Source organism: Bombus bifarius, unplaced genomic scaffold, assembly GCF_011952205.1.
Source record: "Bombus bifarius isolate JDL3187 unplaced genomic scaffold, Bbif_JDL3187 scf7180000008194, whole genome shotgun sequence".
Taxonomy (NCBI): domain Eukaryota; kingdom Metazoa; phylum Arthropoda; class Insecta; order Hymenoptera; family Apidae; genus Bombus; species Bombus bifarius.
The window spans coordinates 1,076,857-1,095,188 of NW_022884502.1; the positions used below are offsets into that span (position 1 = coordinate 1,076,857).

Sequence of the window (18,332 nt, forward strand, 5' to 3'; positions counted from 1 at the left end):
TTCGGTACAGGTTACGAAGGAACGCCGCACCATGTTCTCGGCTATGAACACCGCGGGATCGTCAACAGAGCCACGAGGGTAAGAGATATGTTGTTCTAAGTTCTGTTCTTCTAATCATAGCATTACTTTGGTTTTTTTTTAGAACTGCGAAACATTCGCGAATACTCTCGATATTCGCATACTCGTGTCGAATTGATTCTTCTTCTTCTTCTCCGTTGTTTTTCTTTCTTTCTTTTCTTTGTGCTTTTTTCTCAAGTGTACAAGTAGCTTTATCGGCGATCATAACACGTTAGGACACTTACCGATATGAACGGTTTTCGCTGTTTTTATTTTCTATTTATTTTATCGTACATCCATCATCATAGCTTGTAACGTGTAAAATAGTAAATAAAATATAACTTGTTAAAGTTTGCCGATAGATGTAACCAACGATGTTCCAATACTTAGGACAGCGTGGTTTAACTGTTAGACGCTCGATCGATGTAACTTGCTGGGTAATTGGTCATTTTCACTGGAAAATTACTTCTTTGTACCATCGTCGCGAACGAGTCTTTTTCGTTTCTTACCAAATCGTATTTCTCTTTCCTTAAAACATTGAAAATCCTTCTCTCGATTGAAGCGAATGAAAGCTCGATTGGAGGATAAAAGATTCGAAGGATTGCAGCTGCAAGATCGGCTGAATCGTTGTACTCTCGTTTAATATCTCGAATTGAATTTTTTCCTTCCAGCACAAGAGAGCGGCTGAAGCGATTCGAGGACCCTACAACGCTAACAGGCATTCCCGATACGTAGAGTTGGTCCTCGTAATCGATAAAAAGGAATACATCGCTCTCGACGAGAACGTGGACAAAGTTTATCAACATTGCAAGGATATCGCGAACATTATCAATGCAGTTAGTACAGCCTTTTTTAATATTTGAATTTCTTCGACGAATAGATGAACATTGTCAGGCGATAGTATAGATTTTCGCTAAAATAATCTGTCGATTATAAAACGAGAATCCATCGTGTTTCAGTTGTACATGCCACTGAACATATTCATCGCGTTAGTCGGGGTGCAAGTTTGGTCCGACGCGGATGAAATAACGCTGTCTCCAAACGGGGACACCACCCTCTCGAATTTCCTTCGGTACAGAAGGGAGAAGCTGGTGCAGGACATGCCGAACGATAACGCCCAGCTGTTGACGTAAGCCAGAAACGAAAATATTTTCTAACGATGTGCTTCGAAAGCTGCTGTCAAAAATATAGAACAAGACACAAGCTGTGCATGCGTATCATATATTTGTAAAAATATAAAATATATTTTTAGACGAATCACTTTCGAGGGAGGCGTGGTTGGAAAAGCGCTTAAGGGACCAATATGTACGTACGAATTCTCCGGTGGTGTCTCGATGGATCACTCGAACGTCGTGGGATTAGTAGCAGCTACCGTCGCTCATGAAATGGGTCACAATTTCGGTATGGAACACGACTCGGCTGATTGCGAGTGTCCCGAAGAAAAGTGAGTTCACGTCGATCGTTATTTACCGCTTGGTTTTGTTTACAAATCTACTTTGTATATTTTGTATATTTTTGCATATCGTCGACTTACGTTCCACGTATTCTTGTAGCTTTAAATTTCCTACGAAACATAAACATCGACAGCCTGTTACTGCCCCGCAAGAAGAGTTGTATTCTCCTTGTTCTTTGAATTCAGAAGCCGCAACTTCGCTTTTTATCTCTTTAGTTTCATCGAACGAATACACGATCAGAATGAAATTCTCTTTCGTTTTCGAGAAACAAACGACCTGCTCTTAAGACGACATAAATAATAGCAAATTGCAAAGTAAATTTTCAAGTGTTCGCGACACCGTTCGTAACATCGCTCTCTGTACTCTTCAATTTACGCGGTTCACCAATAGCTCGTATGTTGAAACGTGGCCAATTTTCTTTTATTCCGCGAACTATACGTTAGAGCGAGTAACGTGGCAACCACGCCAATGGATACTAACAGCGATAGAAAAATTTAAATAAAAAGAAACGAGTCAATCAGGCAATGAGTATGGTATAGTTGGCGTTCGAATCCCGTGATCCCACGGTCTTTCGTCGGTCCTCTGTGAAACAAGGCCATCGATCTGCATTCGCAGGATGGCGTCATTACGATTACCGTCATTTTCGCTAGAGTAACATCGGGGTCTAAACACGCTCGATTGCATCTGATTACAGATGCATCATGGCATCGTCGAGCGGCTCGTCGGGACCAACGCACTGGTCCACTTGTTCTCTGGAGCATCTGGCTCTGGCGTTCGAGCACGGAATGGATTATTGTTTGAGGAACAAACCGCAGAAGCTGTTCGATAGCCCGATTTGTGGTAACGGGTTCGTGGAACCCGGGGAACAGTGCGACTGTGGCCTGAAAGAGAACTGCGACAATCCCTGTTGCAACGTGACCACCTGCATGTTGCATAGTAATGCGAGCTGCGCCACCGGCGAATGTTGCGATTTAAAAACTTGCAGACCGAAATCAGCGGGCACCGAATGCAGAAGCGCCGAGCACGAATGCGATTTGCCGGAATATTGCACTGGCCAGAGCGAATATTGTCCCGTGGACGTGTTTAAGATGGACGGTGAACCATGCAGCATGGGAAAAGCGTTCTGCTACCAGGGCTCTTGCAGAACTCATAATGACCAATGTAAGCTGCTATGGGGACCTACTGGAACCTCTTCCGACGCACAGTGCTATGACATGAACAATAAAGGCACGAAGCATGGCAATTGTGGCTACAATCGAATCGAGTCTAGCTACGTCAAGTGTACCGACGAGTAAGACAAGTTGATTTTTCTTTCCTCCGGTTTTTCGTACAATTATGTTACGTTCTTCGTTAAAATGTCTTATTTATTTCGTTTGGAGATGGAAGAAAAGCGAGGTCCGTTCTCTTTTAAAACACAAGTGGTACGGAAAAGGGAAAAAAGAACATAATGGGACTATGCTTTTCTGGCGTCTCGAAACGAAATAAATAAGATATCTCTATAGAATGTCTGTAAGCAAGGAAGAGAGTATAGACCGTATCGGTAATAATGTAACTTGGTTTCTCCTTTATTTTAGAAATCTTTTGTGTGGAATGCTACATTGTAAGCACCTGAACGAAAGACTAGAATTCGGTATGGAATCCGTGGCGATTCTCAGCCATTCGTTTATCAACACCGGAGGGAAGATCATACCCTGTCGTTCGGCTATTGTGGACCTAGGATTGAATCAGGTGGATCCTGGTCTCTCTCCAGATGGCGCAAAATGTGCACCTGGAAAGGTAACAGAGAACTTATAATACGACAAGCAATTATGAAAATGAATACCTTCAAAATATTTAGGGATGTATAGACAGCAAAGACATATACTTGAGCCCTAAATCAAAGAACAATTTTTGTGATATGAAACCAACTGAAGATGTATTGAATTCAAAAATTAGTCTCCTACAAAAGACAAAAGATGTGACTTGTTATATTTCTCCGCTCTATTTCTCATATACAAGAACACGTCTCATACATGTAATAACAATACTTGTAATTACAAGAGCATTGCAAAATGCTGTCTGTTACTAGCAGTCATTCAATCCAGATAAAAGAAAGTGTGAATAGCAGAAGATCGGAATATCGAAGCGTAGTGAAAGTTCGACTACCGAAGACTCTACTACAAAATATTTTCCAACGTGAATTGTAACGCTGAAATTTCGTGATTTCGATTTAGATGTGCGTGAATCAGAAATGTATGCCGGTAGCCGATTTGCGTGCTTCCGTATCCGGAGGGAAAGCATGTCCTAATAATTGCGGAGGCAACGGAGTGTGCAACAGTCTCGGCCATTGTCATTGCAATCGTGGCTTCCGGCCACCTGATTGCACTCAACCTGGCGTGGGCGGCTCCGAGGACAGCGGTCCGGCGGAGGATCCGAACGGTGAATCAATTTTATTCAATTTATCGCAACCGAGCACGATATCATCGACCTTACCACCCATGAAAACTAATTTGTTTCGTATCGTGTATTTGTTACAGCGAGAAACGACTTCATAATGGCCCTGTACATTATCTTTTTGGGGATCGTACCGATGGTCGCTCTGTCCTCGTTCGGTATTTGGTACGTGAGAAATCCTGGCCAGCACTGGAAGAAGAGCATGATGTCAACGTACGTATCTAGTCTCGACCGTGTTACAGAGAAATGCAAACCGCATGCCTTTTCGTCGCGCGGTGCTCGCAGGGCGAATTCGAGTCACAGGCTCGGTAAAAACTTTTACGAAAGGGTGGTCATTTTCTTTTCGCCTCGACAAGAGAATTCTCGTAACTCGGATAGAATATTTACGATCAGCGACAATCTGCCGCCGAAAGAGAAGCTTCAGATAACTAAAACCGATCTGATATCAACTACTAACCCAGACGCTATTAACTGCAGCAACAGCATCGCGAAGAGAAAGTCGATGTTGCTTAGCAATATGGATCAGAGTGTGAGTAATAAGAAACCTGACGTCTCTGAATCCGATCAATCTGCTCAGCCTTCGTCTGTAGAAGGTCAGGCAAGGAAAAATTCCATTAGGACGGAATTAGGCACGAAAATAGCGGAACGTATTCAGCAAATGCAGAAAAAGCCCACGAAGAATATCAAAGGGCTGACGCTTAAAACGGAAGTAAAGTTCGAGCATTTAAACGAAAGCTCGAGCGGTAGTGTTGGCGTTACGCCAAAGACAGGTGAACCGTTGCTGCCCGATGGGAAACCATATTCGAAGGCACCTGCACCCTTCTATAACAAAAAACCGCCACCCCCACCGGCCCCAGCACAAAGTTTAAAGCCAAAGATTTGATCTTTTTCCTATATCTTGCGGACACCCGTTGAAAATCTTCTTTCAAATTTTCTTAAACCTTATTACGTAGATATATCCCTTTATTTCCTTTTTTTGTTTTTCCCCACTTTACTATATCCACGCATAGTATAGAATATATTTTTTAGTGCGAAGGTCGCAGCAAAATTTTCTCATAAAAGCTATGACCTTTGCATTATGCAGTACAGGGTTGAGAATAGCGGTGGCGGTTAATGCAATTTAATTCTTATCGTTGTCAAAACGACTTTAAGAAGTACGCTGTGATTTTTATGTTGTAACAGTTCTGTTGTGACGAACAACGAATACTCTATTCTACTCGCAGAGCTTCTTCCTTTAAGGATTCATGTATTTAATTTGTCAAAACTCCGGGCACCGCGCAACTCGTAAGAGAAAGTCCTGCCGTAGCACGTTTGCTGTGCACCTTTTAAACGTTATTCCAATTATATTTTTATAAATAATATAGTCGAACGAAAGGATATAATTTTTTTATTTGTAACGTAAATATCGAAGCGAATAGATATTTCGCGTGTAAGTGATTTATTTATTCATTTGGAGACTATAGAGGAAGAACACGATAAGTCAAGAATGTCGTCAAACAATACCAAATTATCTCTTCCTTTGGTTTTCCAATTAGACATTTTTCCATGCGGTTTTTTCGTACTCTTCAAAATTTGGATAATACTGCTCCTTATACTATTCAAATATCAAAGACATTAAAATATTTAAAATATTACTTGCCTGACTAATTAGGTGTCTGATTTTCATAAAACTTTTGGTCAGTTTCACAGTTATTTTAAGATATTCCTTGCACGTACACGTACGTTTGAAGCTAATAAGATTGATTTCATTTTCAATTATTCATTATCACAAGGTAACGTAGAAATCAGAGAATCAGAAAAGTATACTTATCGTGTTCTTCTTTTCTGTGATCTTCGCTTACTATCGTTGTTTCATGCTCAAGCAATGATATATACATAAGTTAATAAATAGAAGTATATATGACGTAATATAATTTTCAACTATTATATGTAAATGCATTTAAAGGACGCATATTACGTCATGTGGTAGTATTACCAAAAACTGGGTGATAATAAAATAGAACGAAAACGGCTCTCTACTGACTCGATCAACGTGAATAAGAGGATCTATGGCTGGTCGTTGGCCTAATTATTTATTCGATTAATACCTCGACGAATGGAAAAAAAAACACGTTCCAGGGAAAAGTTGAGAACCGTGATTTAGAGCATGCATAGAAAATGAATGTTATACGAGCATGAGCATGTGTGAGTTTCTCTTCGATGGCTTTTGCATTTTAAGATTACTGAACGGCTCGCTTACAATGGAGTCGATAAATCAGTATTAACGGGGTGACTCAACATTCATAATGACTCCCGATTGAATAACTTACATATAACGGAGCTCGACGTTTGATCACTTTTTTTAAAAATCATTCGAATCATTCAGGTATATTTCGCAATATGCTAAAAATAAAAATCACACGGGGAAAACACGAGAAGCTGTTTTTCGTTGACTTTCTGATTTTCATGTCGCTTGACAACTGAAAGATAATATTTGAACGTGATGCATATAACTGAGATGAAACATCTGTCGAATGTAAAGACATAAGACTTTTAAGACGAGGTAATAAATATAGGAAAGTTTGTAAAAAGAAAAGAAAAAAAAGAAATTCGAGAGCATATCTAAACAATATATTAAATTTAAAGACGAACGCATATCTAATGGAAAAACGAAGACAAAAGATAGGCTGTGGGTTGATTGGAGAATGCAACGAATCTTAAAAAATGGCTCTCCTGTAAAAAGCAGAAAGTATGACTTGAAATACTCTTCCCTCGTCGTCCTCGTATCGAAATTGCTCATACTTGAAACGGATCAATTGTATAAGTTTATTGAATAAACGTAGTGTTTCATACAAAATCTACAGAATTTTCTTATGTAATCAAGAATTTCCTTCCTCCAGAGGGCTTGCTACTAACACTTTAATCTTTGACTAACTTTCCCTGCAACTTTCTCGCGGTTTTGCATGCGTTCGAAAGATCTCTGGATCCGAATGACTGCGTTTGTTGCGCACGAGTTTGTTTCCTTCTCTAAAGCTGCATGTGTTGATTGCATCGTTCCGCGATCAGGCTACGAAATTTCTAAGAAATCGGAACCTTGGTTTGGTTGCTGTAGCATGTGCTTTAAACACCTCGATTCCCTCCAGCTTACGATTGTGCTTAAAATTTCAGGACCGATCGTGGCCACAACGGACTGTCCATCAAAACGATCGATCGTTCCAGTCCCTTGCCTCGTAACATCGAAACGATCGATTCTAGTCTCAGTCAGGATCCAGCGTGCGCGAGTTTGTTGCCGAAAGCGGATACCGACGAGCGTTACAACAATAATTTGTTCGGCCAGTTCAAAGGTTTCACGATCACGCCGATAAAAAATCAACCGAAGAGCCCCGAGCCGACTAAGCCAGCACCTCCTCCGCCCACGATTCCAACTGTAGCTATTAAGACTAACATCAAGACAGTTCCCAAGTGCAATCCAGCGCGCAGTTCGCTGCTCAGTTCCACAACCAGTTTCAACGAGGTGCAGTCAACCGCGCCAATTCTGCCTCCACTGAATCCAGGATGTACAGCTCGTCCTCTGATCAGCAGCCCGGTATTGGCTGCGACTACGTGCACATCGGTGGAGCTAGTGGCTCCTAAAATTTCTAACAAGTCTACTATAGACGGTCCAACGAGACCAGCGCCGGCTCCGCCGATCTCCGCTGACGTTCAAAAGCCACAGAGACCAAGCAGTACACCTTTGACCAATTTACTGGTGCCGGAGGCTGAAAAGAAGCCAGAGAAGGGCAGCACTTTAAATAGAATCGCCTCGATGCTTCGACCCAATTCTGGGATCATGAAAGGTAGCCTGCAGATGTCACAGAAGGACGAGAAGACAACGAATTCTCTGCCCAGAATACACCATCATAAAGCGAACAAAGTGATAGATAAAGAAATTTTGAGAAACTTGGAGATTTCCAATCCCATCCCTCAGAAAGAGATCGAAATTCCTACACCAGCGATTCCTGTGATCCCCGCGGCCGATGCAGAGAAAAAGAACGTCGTGTTGCGCGCCCAGTCCATGAGAGACAGCAAGATCACTCCGAGACCTGCGATTCAGACGTTCGGATCGATGCGACAGACGACACCGGTTAAAAGACCCACCAGCATCCCTGCGAGCACAAGGCCTACGGCTCCTCCACCGGGACCTCCTATTCCTACAACGATGGACAAAATGAACGAAAGTGGGAAGATCCCTGGACTGCCTGGATATCAGACACCGCAAGTGAAGAACCCGCAGAAGGTCGTGGACAACGCGTACGACGATTGCATGAACCTCGTCAGCGAGTCGTCGCTGACCAAAATAACAGAAGAGTCACCCACCAACGACAATATATACGCGGTCATAGAGGAGACTCTGCCCGAGAAGAGCAGGAAGAACATGGAATCGGAGAAGCAGATCGACAACGAATACAAATTACCGAAACGCGTCGATCCCACGGCCAATTCCGGCGGATTGGAAACGATGGGCCTGTTATCGGAGATCGTGTCGGAGATATCGAACAGAAACTTTGATTCCATATATTCCACCGCTACTTTAGCCAGAAAAGCGCAAGAGAACGAGGCTGCGTCGAAAAATACCGAGGACTTGGGTTACAACAATTCTCTTGGCACTTACATGAACTCGAGTCACTACAAATCGCCGGGCAGCATTTATTCCAATTCCGCGTCTGGAAAATTTAACTCGTCCAGTTCCACGACGAGCTCGGGTTACCTGAATCCATCAGCGTTGAACGTGCCGCAACAGGAGCCCGAGAAAATTGCCGACGCCAACAAGTCCAACAAAGGGAAACTGTTGTCGCTGAATCTAGCGAATCCGAATCTAAACGACGAGATATCGAAGGAACTGGGAATGAAAAGCACGGCAGAGGACGCGGGGCCTCGAAAACCGATCACGTCGATGAAGAGTCGACCGACTCAACGAACTGTTACTCACTCGAAAAGCGACGAAGGGACGAACGACAGCAAAGAGCCGTTGAAACCGCCTCTTGGAAGAACGAAGACTCCGCCGAACATCGCGAAAGGTTCGATCACGAAGGACGCGAACTCCGGCGCCAGACAAGCTCTGGACACCGCGTCCAAGTCTAAACAGTATTCTGACAGTAGTTTAAAGAAGCAGGGTTCGAATGCGAGCGTGGACTCAACCGGGCAAAATTCGGATACGAAGGGTGGCAATGCGAATCAGCCAAACGGTAGCCTAGAGAAGCAGGATTCTCACACGAACGTTAATAGATTATCTCTGAAAACTGTGCCTTGTAGTCCTAAAGATAACGGGGGAAAGTTTAACAGTCCGGACTTAGTGTCGAGCTGTTCAAATTCTAATCAAATCAGTACAAAGTCGCCGGACGTTGTTGGAAACAATGCAAAGCTTAACTTTCAGTCGAAAAACGTTCAGAAAACGCCGACATTGTCACGAGGCAGTACTACGAAAGCACCCGCCACCCCGATTAAGCCATTGAACATTGCGTCCAAAGGAACTAGTCTCGCGGAGAAAAAGAAGTCTCCAACTGGTAACACGAGCGTGACTAAATCGTTATCCGCTAAGGAATCGGCTACTAAAAGCGCGCAATCGAAGCCGAGTCAAAAGACGGAGACGAAAGATTCAGGGGCGAAGACGAACCCGGTGCAAAGAGCAGCGAGCAGTAAATCGAATGTGGCCTCCCTTCAACAGAAGTTCGAGGCAAATAAGAACGTTAACGCGCCAAGAACGATACCCAATGTACATAAAACACAACGTACAGTCGGCAAGACTGAAACTTCGGGTGTTAAGAAATAAGCGATCAGCGCACACTTGCACAGTAATATACCGACTAATAATATTAGTAAATTGACAAGTCACACGTTATAGGATGTAAACTTATCTTGTATCGTTTTATAATTCTCCGTCGAATAAGATAATCAGATATTTTGCAATTGAAGACTACAGAGAACAAACATGATAAATCTATAGGAAATCTGTATGTTATCACGACTAATCCTATATTACCTAAACTGTCTTTTTTCATTTAGAGATTGTATGTGTCGATTCTGGAATACGTTAAAAATATTATTTGTCATTACATTAGTTATCCGGTTGATTTTGTACAAAACTTGTCGGTTTTTTTCGCTACCTTTAAGAGACAATATATAATGATATATGGTCTTTCTAAGTCGTGTTAAAATACCACCAAGTGATGTCATAACAGGCTTATCATGTTTTCCCGTGTGATCTTTGACTTGTCAGATTTATTTGGAAAATGTCATTCGTTCCATTAGCAACTTGTTAATATTATTCAAACGTATTTATTGGTAGTGGCAACTTGTAACTTGTAGCTTGTAAAATTTCACTAATGGTTTAATTGTGCAAGACAGCTCGGATGGACGAATAGGTGGCCAATCATCAAAAAGAAGTATGTAGGATTTATTTAAAACATTCTAGTCTATCGATCATTGGATGAAAACTTATGAATACTTCTGTTCAAATATTTCTACGATATTATCTTATTTAAATGACCAGCCACGAAGAAGTGGAGTCGTAATAGTACAATGATCAACTGTTCGTTCGGGAAACCGAATGAAAGAATTGGTTGATCGAAAGCCACGCTAACTTGTATTTACTGTCAGAATACTGAAATTAGGTTGTACCGGCCGCGAGACGCGCGACGCAATATTATCGCTGTAAATAGTAGTTACTTAAAAATTCTAATATTTTTTGTAGAAATTATCCATTATATCGTAATATTCGGATGTACGCGAAACATTAACGATCGTCGAGGATATTTATCTTAAGAGCATTTTGTAAAACGAAATGAACAGAATAAGCAACAATTATTTTCAAAAGTTTCGCTCGATGCCGCAAAAGGAACGCGTAAGAAATTATATTGAACTCTGTGATATACATGTAACGAGAGGTAATACAGAAACATCGTATCGTACATTATTATAAGTAGCAGATTATAGATGCGACCAAATCTATCATTTTATAATATCGTCTCACGCGAAGAGAAAGAAAACATTGTGAAACTTCGAGAATATAAGAAATTTTCAAGGGGACAAAGATTAGTTTCGAAAGGAAAACCATATCCAAGAAAGATAAAAAAAAAAAAGAAAAAAAAGAAAAAGAAGAAGAAACTCTATGGAACAGTAGCTCTTTCCAAAGACTAACTAAGCGTCGTCGTTAAAGTCCGTTTTCGCGAATGCGATCGTACCTTCGAGATTCTAATGCGAATCAAAATTTAGGCGCGATTTAGCTAAGAGAGCTTAAACGATAGTGTCTGCTAGGGTTTCAACGCCGTGTTCGAAAACGAGGCAGAATTTCTTCTACGATAAAAAAGTACATTAGAGTACAATGGTAGAGATATTTCGTTCAATGCATCACCGTCACTACGATTGTTCTTTTACTTTCGCACGAATTCTTTGCATATTCTAGTAAGATACTAAGAAATTCGGACGTTGCTGTTCGATCGCTAATTACCTAGCATCGTTAAATACGCAAAGACTAAGAGGAAATATTTATTTGACTGATCGATGTAAATATGTTTATAATGTAATAGATATAAGTAACATTTTGTACAATGTACCTTCGTGCTCGCTAAGTTATAATTCGCGAACTATCTTTAAACGCATACATGCGACTTCAGCATTTAGCTTCTTCACGGTGTCTCGTTCGATCTGCTGTAAAGCGTAAAAACGTTCTCCTGTATAAAGAAGAACCAAAAAAAAAAAAAAAAAAAAAAAATAAAACGACGGAAGAAAAGGTTTTATTGAACGACATGGTTGTAGCGTGTTTGTGCATTTATTATTTCAACAAAGCTATCTTTCGCTATGTACGTTTCTCGTGTATAAGGTTGTTCGCTTGTACGTCGCTTGCGATGTTTTAATTTATACAGTTCCTATGTACAGTCGCCTCGATGTATTAATTAAAGCATTTTAGGGACCGCAACTTAAGTTCAATAAAGCTTTTCGATGACTATTATTCGTTCGAGCATCGTTTGTAGTCGTTTATCGCTTCTCTTTTTCTTTCCACGCAATGATGTCGTATGTATGGATCCAGTGTAAAGACAATCAGACGTTTTGCACGGCATACGACTGTAAAATAGAAAATAACGCCCCTCGACAGAAACTTGGCCATAACTGATAGATAAGATTATCATATTTAGGCGTACGTTTCCTTTTTTTACATACAACGTTTAGATTTGTTAAACGATATTGTTTACTAAAGATGACCTGCAGCTAGAGTTAACAAACATCGTTGCATTATCCGTTTAATACCAAAGATAAGTTACGTTCCACGTGTTAAAGGGCCAAGATGTACGTTTATCGTAACTACTTAAACGTTGTCTCATAACTTGTACATTTCCTAATGCATAGTAACGTTACAATAAATTCTTTATTCCATGCATGCGTTTTATCTGTCATTAACGACGGACCAATAAAGAGGTAGGTGATTATACTATAATAATAAAATCGCACAACCTGTGTATGCCTACAAGCGCTATAACATGGGCTAGAGAATTTTCGATATAAAAGATTTACTATTTTTTATCTAATTCTGTTTGTATTTCGTATTCATTCATAAATAGAAACACTGAATGGATAATAGTGAGTTTTATGTCGCTATTTATTATTTACTTTAATGCGAAGGGTACGGAGCAATATGCTTCTATTATTAATGGCGCAAATAAAATTCAAATCTTTCGATCAATTAAAAATGAAAGATAAAGGAGTTAAATAATTATATATTGTCAAATGAACTTTCGGTTTTTATTTGCGTAAAGCAGATAATAGATAATGGACATAAAAAAAGATATAAATGTCAAAAAATCAAAGTATCTCGAGTGAGAGGCATCTTCCCCTTGTATCGTTTCCCTCCAATAGGAATCGTTTGTGCAGACCCGTAGTTTACAAAGAAATGAATTTTGTCAATAAGTTTCATTATAATGTTGTAAACATCATTGTCCTTGGAAAACTCTAAACGTACCGTCTTTTTCGTTGTCGTGATCGTTCAGGCAAAATATGTTTATTATATGCACCAAGATTGGCTTTATATAAAAAAAAATTAAGTTTCTCTATATTCAATGTGTCACGATGAAACATTCGATTTCACGCGATCATAAATTTATGAGTCGCGGGAGTGTTGAATTACTCGTTTATTGATCGCTGTCAGTGACAATAATCTAAAAAACTTGTGAGTGTTTCGTTGCCAAATGTTATCGTACTATCCCAAACATTATGTACCTTTCTATATTAGAGTACGCTATTGTGATTTGTCGAGGAACCGATAACCTAACAACTATATCGAATGTTAGAAAAATTTCGCATAACATTTCACACATGAAATTGTAACGACATTTAATGTTTGGCAGCTTATTTCGAATTTCGCGTCTGTGTTACAAAACAAAGTGTACACGTATGTGACGCAATGTTGTAATTCAAATATTTACGGAATTGTTACACGACGGGAGGAATTAATCGTACTTTACAGGAGATTGCAAAATTGTATATTTTTGTACAGTGAAAATGGCCCATGCCTCGCTACCGAAGCTTATTTGCACTCCGATAAATACATCAAGAATGTGTCCATCAGATTTCACTGCTACTCTATCTGATGTAAGTTTGACGTTTACGATATTTTTACGTGTATTTTTGTTACGTTATATTTTCATTTTATTATTTTACGATAGGTGTTACAATCGGATCCAGTAAAAAGGTTACTCAATCAACCAAATATTATTGTTAAAAGGATACCTTCAAAAATAAATGCAACATCTGTCTCCAACGATAATGTTTTAACAAACAAAATACATAATGTAGATTCAAATGTAAATAGAACAAAACAGTCAGAGTTGTCAGTAATACCTTTACAGACAAATCAAGAGGATAATATAGAAGATAAGAATTTCTTACCTTCCAAGAAGCATGGTAAATCAGAAATTACATTAGTTCCTGTTACAAGAGAAAGAAAACCTTGTGGTCATTGTGAACCTTGTGAAAATATTACATGCGATGTGGTAGTACAACAATATGCAGACCGTGATGGATCATCACCTATGTTAGCCATTAACATAGAGGAAAATGAGATAGATGCACCTGTTTCGAGACATTGTGAAAATAAAATGTGTGATGCATTAAGCATTGATCATGATCGTTGTCGCAGAGCTATAATTAGACTAAATAGATGTAATCAATCAATAGCTTGTGATATTTGTGGTATTATGTTACAAACACAAAGATCTCGTATATATCACAAGAATTGTATAAGGAAAAATGAATACAGGCATAATGAAACAAGCAGTGCCAAAATATTAAAAGAAAGAATGAGAGAACGAGAAATTCAAATAATCGAAGCTTCTAAAATGAACAGAAATGATTATACAGATCCTATTACAGGGTATAGCCTTGCAATGGAAACTTTAAAAAATAACAAAGAATTAATTATTATTCCGAAATCAGTTCCCTTACAGCAACAACAACCACCTCCTTCACAACCACCACCACCATCACCACTACCACCACCACCACCACCACCACCACCACCACCACCACCACCACCACCACTACCACCAACAATAACAACAACAACAACAACAGCAATTACTATAAATTCTATGTCCACAAAACAATCTACTTCACAAATAAATAATGTAAATAATGTTTTTGGAAAACTTTTATCCAGTATACCAATTGTATTACCACAACAAAGTATAATCCTTGGCAAAACACAGTGTTCTAATGAAAATAGTATATCTAATCCCATACAATTAGCTGTATCAGAAGCCTTAACTAGGTCATTCGTAACAACAACCAGTACAATTCCTTTACCTCAAAGTCATTATATTACATTTACAACACAAGCTAATACACATCCAATACCAATAAACGAATTACTCTTGCCACACTCACAAATTGTCACAACACCCATTCAGCCTAAACCATTGTTAACACCTATACGTGTTGTACCTATAACTAACTTAATAACAGAACCATCCTTACTGCACCAAACACAGGGTATACCAAAGTTTTGTATCATGCCAGATGATACAGCACCATCATTAACTATAACGAATTCTCAACCTATTCAACATTTAGCACTTGTGCCAAAAGTTGAATTATCAACTAATTCAAAAACAGCATCACGGAAAAAGAAAAAAATAGTAAAAAAGAAACGAAAAAAGAAAGTTTTCAAATGTGACTATTGTCTTAAAAACTTCAGTACAGATTGGTATTTCAAAATGCATGTTGCTATGCATACAGGTGAAAACCGGTTCACCTGCAAAATATGTAAACGATTATTTAGTAATCGATACGATATGAAGAAACATATATCCAATGATCACAAGAGTGAAAGCATTAGTCCTAGTATATGTAATCAGCAAATTACTGAAGATTCACGTAAGTATTTAGATTATATGTAAACATGTAGTGTATATGCATTTGTTGATCACTTAAAATATCACAGACAAAAGTATAATGAGGATATAAAAACAGATATTGTAAAAATTCCTTCTAATGTTATAGAGACAAGCAACCTTGACATACAGCAAGAAGTAAAAAAAGAAGATAAAACAAATGGATACATTATTATGCCTACTCAAGATATTGTCAAAAATATCAAAACAGAACTACGTCATGAAGTATAAATCATTCCAGATTAGCAACTCATTGAAACAAAGAAACAATTATCTAGATTAAAAATACGTCTGTTATAAATTTCGAGTAAGTTAATTTGTAAAAATATGCATAAAATGTGCTTACATACTATAGTTAAACAAATGTTAATCTTTTAGGAGAAAATTTTATGTTACGTTGTACAAACGTACATATGTTTTATGTAATAGTTTATTTTAATTTCTGAAAAAATTATTGCAATATTCTTAGATTCTATAAGACAAACGGGAAAGAAAAATTACTTGATATATATTTGGTTTATTTATAAAAATATATTTACTTTATTTATAAAACAATTCTAAATATTTTAATGAATATTATAGAAAAATGTATTATATGACTGATCAAATTTGATATTTTTTAAATGAGAACGATTACAAAAGTCGATGAAGAATATATGTAATATTATGAAATCTTTCAAACTGTGATATATGGCCATCTTTCCACTATAACTTCTTTTCAAATTATCTGAAAATGTATCGTCCTTAATTGCATATTTAATATAACCTTAAGCACAATAATAATTTTTTATACACTGAAATAAAACTATGGTCATGCACGTGGACGAAAATATGATAGACATATCTTAAAACGCACAAAAGAATAATTCAACAGAAAAGAACGATGTGTATATTTTAGAACTAGAAAATTTGTTATTAAATGTAAGATTATTTTATATGGAAAGAAAGTTAAATGCCATTTCTAATACGTAGATACATATAAGTTATGTTGTGTTCCTTTTATTTTCAAATAAGTTTAGTTGAAAGTATTCATTCACATAGACTAAAATTAATATACGATGTGTATTTATCTATACTTTTTTTTATTAAATTATTTTTCACTTTTACTATTTCTCAACGAGAACTATGGTAACTTTAACAGAAAATTAAACGCGTAAATATTTCCTTGCTATTGAATAAACTTAGTATTTAGAGTAGGATACCAATATGAAAGAATTTAAAATTTTTATATCGTTATAGAAGCTAATTTGAGCTTCGTAATTTATGTTGAGATTTTAGTAAATGTTAACAGAAGAATAGACGAAATATTTTGCAAAGATATAGTTCCTTGGTAACAAAAATGAATATCATGTGCCTTCAAAATTTTAATGTTCCTTATATAAATAAAACAGTTAATTCAGAAAAATAAACGTTGATTATAAACAACATTAATTTAATTAATTCGTTCTATTATTTTTAACTGACAATAAAAAATACAATTTTAATACAATTGTGTAGTTAAACAGAACACTTTTACTTCAATATAAGTGTAATAAAGAAAATTATATGTGCATTTAATATTCATAATACTCAGTGTGCAAAATTCAATGTAATAGTGAAAATAGAATGTAAATGTTTCACAATTGTGCAAAGAAATGGTGTTATTAATGAAGGATAATAAGCAAATTATTTTTGAAATCATAAAAATCACTGAAATGGTATATCAAATAAAATATATTCTGAGCAAAATATGTCATAAAAAATTGTCTGTTGTATTGTATTTATATAAAAGGTTTTAAAAGAATAAATCGCTATTTAATATGAAAACTATTTATTCAAAATAATTGTCTTTTCAAACTGAAAATACTGATCAAGAATTATATTTCAAAGGCTGAATAAATATGATATTAATATTGTGTATGATATAAAAAGTTATTTAGTTATTTCCTTAAGAATACATATTACATTTTTATATTTTTAATATTTCAATTCATATCCTGTCTAAAGCCTCTAACATTATTACACTATTTCCACGTATTACCTAAAATGATAAGATGAATTCATTAATTCAACAGAAATTCATTTGTCACCACAAAAAGAATTCACTAACTTACCACCATTCCAATATTGTTCTTTGTACCATCTTTGCATTCTTCGACACTTTCATCTATAACCATGTTCATAAACGGATCAAAGCCACGTAAAATTCCAATAACGTGCCTTCCTCCATTGAGTTTTACTAATGAAAAGAATACATTTTGAAGAAATAACATGAATAAATATAATATACGATATTATGACTCCAATAACAAAATACTGCATGTAAACATAACTGCATTACCAATAATATTTAAGATATACTTATATACTCACATGATAATCTTTTATCCATGTACCTAAAAAATAAAAATAAAATTTTGTCACGCTTTGTTGCATTTACAATGTACAAGAACTAAAATTCAAATGATCTTAAAAATTAAGAAGGAAAATTAAAATTTTTATAACCTTTATACATAACTACTTAGAGATTTATATATTACACATTTATATATTACACTTACTTTTTAAGCTCTGGAGGATGCGCCTTACTCATTTTTAGATTGGTTTTTCTTTTAAAGAATACTAATGATAAATTACTCTCACAATTATGGATATGTACTTCTTCCCGACTTTTGCCTTCCTTCACACTATGATAGTAAAATCAGCGGCGTGCCAACTATAGCCAATGCATGCACATTAACATCGTTTTTAGGTTACATGAATTGAGGTACCAACCTTAAAAGAACAATTAAATGCTTTGTTACGTTAATTTAAATAAATATATAATTATTATACATTACAGAGTTGAAATGAAGTACAAATAAATTTATGTGAATGAATTCTGGAATATAAAGAAATATAGAATATAGAATATATTTTTTGCTTTGACAAATCCTATCCTGAATCTGAATCAGCTGGATCGATTACTATAATGTACTTAGCAAGACAAACATATTACTTTAAAAAGGAA

General features: G+C 37.0%; 3 protein-coding genes across 4 annotated transcripts in view; 2 read left to right on the forward strand and 1 right to left on the reverse strand.

Annotated features, from left to right (window-relative positions):
* LOC117209915 overlaps nucleotides 1–11,673 on the forward strand; it is a 70,009-nt gene extending 58,336 nt beyond the window's left edge. Inside the window, exons 5-13 of the mRNA XM_033452378.1 lie at nucleotides 11–78; nucleotides 729–893; nucleotides 1,017–1,186; nucleotides 1,310–1,501; nucleotides 2,206–2,802; nucleotides 3,086–3,287; nucleotides 3,725–3,929; nucleotides 4,028–4,157; nucleotides 7,092–11,673. Of these exons, the coding sequence (XP_033308269.1) occupies nucleotides 11–78; nucleotides 729–893; nucleotides 1,017–1,186; nucleotides 1,310–1,501; nucleotides 2,206–2,802; nucleotides 3,086–3,287; nucleotides 3,725–3,929; nucleotides 4,028–4,157; nucleotides 7,092–9,732 (4,370 nt within the window). The 3' untranslated portion in view covers nucleotides 9,733–11,673. The remainder of the gene's footprint in view (nucleotides 1–10; nucleotides 79–728; nucleotides 894–1,016; nucleotides 1,187–1,309; nucleotides 1,502–2,205; nucleotides 2,803–3,085; nucleotides 3,288–3,724; nucleotides 3,930–4,027; nucleotides 4,158–7,091) is intronic.
* A 776-nt stretch (nucleotides 11,674–12,449) lies between these two features.
* On the forward strand, nucleotides 12,450–15,651 carry LOC117209917. The gene is made up of 3 exons (XM_033452379.1): nucleotides 12,450–13,544; nucleotides 13,619–15,326; nucleotides 15,453–15,651. The coding sequence occupies exons 1-3, from the start codon at nucleotides 13,455–13,457 to the stop codon at nucleotides 15,572–15,574; spliced, it is 1,920 nt and encodes a 639-aa protein (XP_033308270.1). The 5' UTR covers nucleotides 12,450–13,454; the 3' UTR covers nucleotides 15,575–15,651.
* A 1,601-nt stretch (nucleotides 15,652–17,252) lies between these two features.
* On the reverse strand, nucleotides 17,253–18,070 carry LOC117209892 (probable small nuclear ribonucleoprotein G). Of its 2 annotated transcripts, none has more exons than XM_033452348.1 (4): nucleotides 17,884–18,070; nucleotides 17,696–17,718; nucleotides 17,437–17,561; nucleotides 17,253–17,363 (listed from the first exon to the last, which is right to left on the reverse strand). In XM_033452348.1, the coding sequence occupies exons 1-4, from the start codon at nucleotides 17,913–17,915 to the stop codon at nucleotides 17,313–17,315; spliced, it is 231 nt and encodes a 76-aa protein (XP_033308239.1). In that variant the 5' UTR covers nucleotides 17,916–18,070; the 3' UTR covers nucleotides 17,253–17,312. The 2 variants fall into 2 exon arrangements, with proteins under 2 accessions (XP_033308239.1, XP_033308240.1); XM_033452349.1 differs by having other exon boundaries at nucleotides 17,295–17,363; nucleotides 17,696–17,790; nucleotides 17,884–18,036.
* Nucleotides 18,071–18,332: the final 262 nt, after the last annotated feature.